At 35.1% G+C, this 6148-nt stretch overlaps 1 protein-coding gene across 1 annotated transcript; it reads left to right on the top strand.

The window, feature by feature from the left end:
• Positions 1–3884: 3884 nt before the first annotated feature.
• LOC134214505 (ornithine decarboxylase 1-like) lies at positions 3885–5419 on the top strand. Its single transcript, XM_062693897.1, has 2 exons — positions 3885–5236; positions 5294–5419. Exons 1-2 carry the CDS (start codon positions 4029–4031, stop codon positions 5394–5396), a joined length of 1311 nt encoding a protein of 436 aa, XP_062549881.1. The 5' UTR covers positions 3885–4028; the 3' UTR covers positions 5397–5419.
• Positions 5420–6148: the final 729 nt, after the last annotated feature.

Genomic DNA, 6148 nt, shown 5'->3' with positions numbered 1-6148 from the left:
CCAAGTGCGTGTCGGTCCTCAAGGGCATTTTCCTGGTCTCGTGCCCATAGAGAACTTCCTGTCTAATGCGCGTCTGTCTAATATTCGATCAAAACTGCAAAGAAATCAGAAATCAGAAATTAGAAATCAGAAATCAGAAATCAGAAATCAGAAATCAGAAATTAAAAATCTGAAATCAGAAATCGAAATCGAAAATCAGAAATCAGAAATCAGACATCAGAAATCAGGAATCAGAAATCAGAAATCAGAAATCAGAAATCAGAAATCACAAATCAGAAATCAGAAATCAGAAATCAGAAATCAGAAATCGGAAATCAGAAATCAGAAATCAGAAATCAGAAATCAGAAATCAGAAATCAGAAATCAGAAATCAGAAATCAGAAATCAGAAATCAGAAATCAGAAATCAGAAATCAGAAATCAGAAATCAGAAATCAGAAATCCAAAATCCAAAATCCAAAATCCAAAATCCAAAATCCAAAATCCAAAATCCAAAATCCAAAATCCAACATCCAAAATCCAAAATCCAAAATCCAAAATCCAAAATCCAAAATCCAAAATCCAAAATCCAAAATCCAAAATCCAAAATCCAAAATCCAAAATCCAAAATCCAAAATCCAAAATCCAAAATCCAAAATCCAAAATCCAAAATCCAAAATCCAAAATCCAAAATCCAAAATCCAAATCCAAAATCCAAAATCCAAAATCCAAAATCTAAAATCCAAAATCCATCCAACATCCAAAATCCAAAATTTACGATTCAAAATCCAAAATCCAAAATCCAAAATCCAAAATCCAAAATCCAAAATCCAAAATCCAAAATCCAAAATCCAAAATCCAAAATCCAAAATCCAAAAAATGCAAAAATTCCAAAATTCAAAATCCAAAATCCAAAATCTGAAATCCAAAATCCAAAATCCAAAATCCAAAATCCAAAAAATCCAAAAAGTCCAAAAAATCCAAAATCCAAAAAAATCCAAAATTCAAAATCCAAAATCCAAAATCCAAAATCCAAAATCCAAAATCCAAAATCCAAAATCCAAAATCCAAAATCCAAAATCCAAAATCCAAAATCCAAAATCCAAAATCCAAAATCCAAAATCCAAAATCCAAAATCCAAAATCCAAAATCCAAAATCCAAAATCCAAAATCCAAAATCCAAAATCCAAATCCAAAATCCAAAATCCAAAATCCAAAATCCAAAATCCAAAATCCGAAATCCAAAATCCAAAATCCAAAATCCAAAATCCAAAATCCAAAATCCAAAATCCAAAATCCAAAATCCAAAATCCAAAATCCAAAACCAAAATCCAAAATCCAAAATCCAAAATCCAAAATCCAAAATCCAAAATCCAAAATCCAAAATCCAAAATCCAAAATCCAAAATCCAAAATCCAAAATCCAAAATCCAAAATCCAAAATCCAAAATCCAAAATCCAAAATCCAAAATCTTAATTCCAAAAAAACAAAATCCAACATCCAAAATCCAAAATCCAAAATCCAAAATCCAAAATCCAAAATCCAAAATCCAAAATCCAAAATCCAAAATCCAAAATCCAAAATCCAATATCCAAAATCCAAAATCCAAAATCCAAAAACTAGAATCCAAAATCCAAAATCCAGAACCCAAAATCCAAAATCCAAAATCCAAAATCCAAAATCCAAAATCCAAAATCCAAAATCCAAAATCCAAAATCCAAAATCCAAAATCCAAAATCCAAAATCCAAATCCAAAATCCAAAATCCAAAATCCAAAATCCAAAATCCAAAATCCAAAATCCAAAATCCAAAATCCAAAATCCAAAATCCAAAATCCAAAATCCAAAACCCAAATCCAAAATCCAAAATCAAAATCCAAAATCCAAAATCCAAAATCCAAAATCCAAAATCCAAAATCCAAAATCCAAAATCCAAAATCCAAAATCCAAAATCCAAAATCCAAAATCCAAAATCCAAAATCCAAAATCCAAAATCCAAAATCCAAAATCCAAAATCCAAAATCCAAAATCCAAAATCCAAAATCCAAAATCCAAAATCCAAAATCCAAAATCCAAAATCCAAAATCCAAAATCCAAAATCCAAAATCCAAAATCCAAAATCCAAAATCCAAAATCCAAAATCCAAAATCCAAAATCCAAAATCCAAAATAAGAATGGACGAATTGGACGAATCGAAAAATCAAAGTAATTAAAAAAAAATTTTTTTTACGACATCCAATTGCCAAAATCAAAAATCTAAAATTCAAAATTGAAAATTTAACATCCAAAATCCAAGATCAAACATCCAAAATCCGATACCCAAAATCAAACATCAAAAATCGAAAATCGAAAATGGGAATTTCAAAATTTAAAATCAAAAATTGAAAAAAACTAAAACCAAAAATTCAATATGAAAACCAAAATCAGACATCCAAAATCCAAATTCCAAAATGCAAAACCCTGAACCAGAACCTAATATCCATAATCCGTGCTTTCTACAAAGCAATAAATAGTAGAAAGTAGAAAACAGAGAGCAGGAATCCGAAATCAGAAGGCAGAATGCAGAATCCGAAATCCAAAATCCGAATTCCAACATCTGAAATTCGAAACTCAAAATACGACATCAGAAATCATCGGAAATCCAAATCAAATTCAAAATCCAAAATTCAAAATCCAACTTCCAAAATCGAAAATCCAATATCGAAAATCCAAAATGTAAAATCCAAAATCCTAAATCCAAAATCCGAACACAATCCAAGCTCCATGATCAGATTTTTGTGATCTAAGCTCCATAATCCAAATTGAAATGAAATTTGATATTTGGTATTTTATGTTGAAATTGGAAATATGAAATTGGAGATAAGCAACAGGAATCCAACAAATGTGAAAAAGAAATTTTCAAATGAAGAATTTGAAATTTGAGATTAAGATAATAGATCGGAAATTAAAAATTGTAAATGGGAATTTTTGAGTTAGATATTAAGAAATTTAAATTGGAAATTCGAAAATGGAAACAAAAATTGAAACTGAAAACGAAGAATTAAAGAATAGAAAATAGAATTTGGAAATTAGCAAAATAAATTGTAAGTAGGAAATCAAAATTTGGTAATTGGAAAATTGTTAATAGGGAATTAGAGATTAAAAAATTGAAATTTGAAATTTGAAAATTGGAAATGTAGATGGTAATTGAAAATAGTAGACAAAAAATTGAAAGCGAGAAATTGTGAAAAATTAAATTTGTTATTATTCTATCTCAAACTTTTTGCAAAGTAAAATTCATGTTATGAGGTTATGAGACTAGTCATCGAAATTGCCTTCTCCGGAATGGCAATCCCACGTCTTATAAAAGTTTCCTTTATCTTGAGACTTTAACGATTTGGGCAGAAGTGATCTCATAAAAAAACACTTGAAGATGAATTTCCGCCTAAAATCGTCCTATTCTTAAAAAAAAGCTCAGCGTATATCCAATAAAAGAAGCTTTTCTCTAAAGTTGGAAAAAAAGTGTTGCATTCTTAGCAATCGGTAACGCAAGCAACTGTTTGCAAAAGTGAAACAGCGGACCGTAGTTTCTAATGTGAATGTGAATCATTATTTTTATCACCATTTAAAAAGGCAATCATCTCATTTTGTATATTGATGGTCTTATCAACACATTCTTCGCGTAGCAATATTTCATGACGTATGATTTCTCAATAGATCTGTTTATCTTCTAATTCACACACTTGAGGGATGATCCATTTAGTACGCCAAACGATAAAGTTCCATTCATAATACTCTACCCCACACGTGACGCTTTATGCTTTAAATAATAAAAGTCGTCTATCTACTTCAAACGTGACGTATTTATTATCGCTCCCTCATGTTCTCGCGAACGGTCCCCTCACAAAGATTATTGTCTCTAAAAATACGCAAACGACAGTCCTCCGTCACTTATCTTATCACACGCACATAGCGATTGCTCGAGCGGTATTATACAACGCTAATAGATAGCAAACATAATTTCGGATGCGCAACTGGTCAGTACTGTGCTCATCGACGCTCGGCCAACATCATGGACGTTCTTAGTGTACTGAAAACACGCTTGGAAATCATAGATGATTCCGTCACGTCCAACGAACTGGTTAATCGTCTGGTGGCGCGTGGTCCCCTGGAGGAGTCACTGCACCTAACAGAGCTGGACACCCTTGTGAAGCGGCACTATCAATGGTTGAAGCACCTGCCCCGGGTTCGTCCATTTTACGCTATCAAAAGCAACGATGAGCCGTCGATTGTGGAGACTACTCTTCTGCTTGGATGTGGCTACGATTGTGCGTCGACCGGCGAGCTGAAGCGGGTTTTAGGTTTCCGCGTGGATCCAGATAGAATCATGTTCGGGCAGCCGATGAAAACAATCGAATCGTTGGAGTTTGCGCGGAAGTTGAAGGTCAGGACGGTATTCGATTGTGAGAGTGAGCTGCGAAAGATTCACCAGTACTATCCGGAGGCGAGTGTTGTGCTACGGTTTCGTTTGGTAATGCCGGAGGATCCGCAGAATTTGGGCATCAAGTTTGGATGCGAGGCGGATCTAGAGGCTAAGGAACTGCTGAACTTGGCAAAAGGACTGGGCATAAACGTGATCGGTTGGTGTTTTAATCTGGGGCATGCGTGCATCAATCCGACGAACTTTTACACTGCGATCAAGAAAGGCAGAGAGTTGACCGACTATGCGGAATCGATTGGATTCAAGTTTAACTATATTGATTTGGGAGGAGGCATTTCCGGAGATAAGCATGTCGCGCTTGAGCCGTATGCAGAACAGATTAACAAAGGGCTGGACGAGTTTTTCCCGGAAGAGTTGGGTTATACGATCATTGCCGAACCGGGGCGATACTACAGTGCTGCAGCTATTACAGCTGTGGTACCGATTCATGGCAAACGGGTGATTCGAAACGAAAACGATCCCCAACAGATAGAAAATGTGTTTTACTATTTCAATGATGGAGTCTATGGCACGTTTTACAGTGCCAAATACCGGGGTAAAGCTGTGAAACCCATAGTTTGGAAGCCGCACAGCGAGTGCGGACCGGAAAGGCAGACGACATTGTACGGCCCCACCTGTGATGGAATTGACTTCTTTGCGAAGGATATCCGGATGGCCGAGCTGGATGTATCGGATTTTGTTGTGTTTGAGAATCAAGGAGCATATTCCAGAGTGCATTCGTGCAGGTTTAACGGATTTTGTCCTCCAAGACCGGTTATTTTTATACGCAAAAGTGTTTGGTGAGTGAAACGTGTGTTAGCAGCATTAAAATGTATTGATTGGATTTATGCTTTTAGGGAAATTTTGGAGGAGGTTTCGGACAACAATGCCACACAAACATTGCTGGAGAGCAAGTATTTACTTGAAAATGTTGGAATTGAAAGATTGGTCTATGAATAAACACAGTTTTGCTTTTCAGCATATATCTGTTATTGTTGACTACTTGTTTATATTAAGTTAAGTGATTAAGGCAATCAAATCAGCTCAGGTTTCATAATATTCAATAAGACCTAAGTAAATGTCACGTAAAATTAAAAATTCAAGTGAACTAATTACCTATATGAGCAACTAACAATGAGCGGAATGAATATATTTTGCAAAGCCCGTATCCTTGCATGACATAACGTAATCGATATTGTAACACCGTTCCACACACATTGCCACAGAAACGTGTTACACCTCTAAGGTTTTATTGAATGCTGTTGGTGCTACTGGATGCGAGACCAAAATCGGAATTTCTATTGAAACAATTTTACAACAAATTGGTTTTAGCGTTATCTATGACTACGCAACACATTGCATATTTGTATCTACATTATGGAGCCCGGCTGGGCTTCGTTTGGCGAATAGGCATTTTCACTTTCGACCACCGACCGGATGATCCTCTGCTATCCTATTCCCCGTTTTCCCATCACCTGACCATGTTCGGTCTGTTTGCGATAGGAAATAATAGTTAATTTATAACGTCCGGTCGGGTGTTTATTCAATATTGTTATTGTTATAACACCATCCGTTCTTGCCCCTATCCATGTATGTATGAATGGACAAACGAGCTCATATTTCCCACAGAGGTGTGGCTTAATCCGAATGCAACAAACGACTGGACAATAGTCCACGCTTCAATCCTTTTTACATATGCAAACTGTTAATTA

Source organism: Armigeres subalbatus, chromosome 1, assembly GCF_024139115.2.
Source record: "Armigeres subalbatus isolate Guangzhou_Male chromosome 1, GZ_Asu_2, whole genome shotgun sequence".
Lineage (NCBI taxonomy): Eukaryota > Metazoa > Arthropoda > Insecta > Diptera > Culicidae > Armigeres > Armigeres subalbatus.
This window is presented reverse-complemented; position numbering and strand designations above follow the sequence as displayed.

What these genes read in the sequence shown, in the direction of transcription:
- LOC134214505 (XM_062693897.1), top strand. Translation starts at nt 4,029, where the DNA reads ATGGACGTTCTTAGTGTACTGAAAACACGCTTGGAAATCATAGATGAT. An exon ending in TTTATACGCAAAAGTGTTTG is followed by an intron (nt 5,237 to 5,293) that starts GTGAGTGAAACG and finishes TTATGCTTTTAG; the next exon opens with GGAAATTTTGGAGGAGGTTT.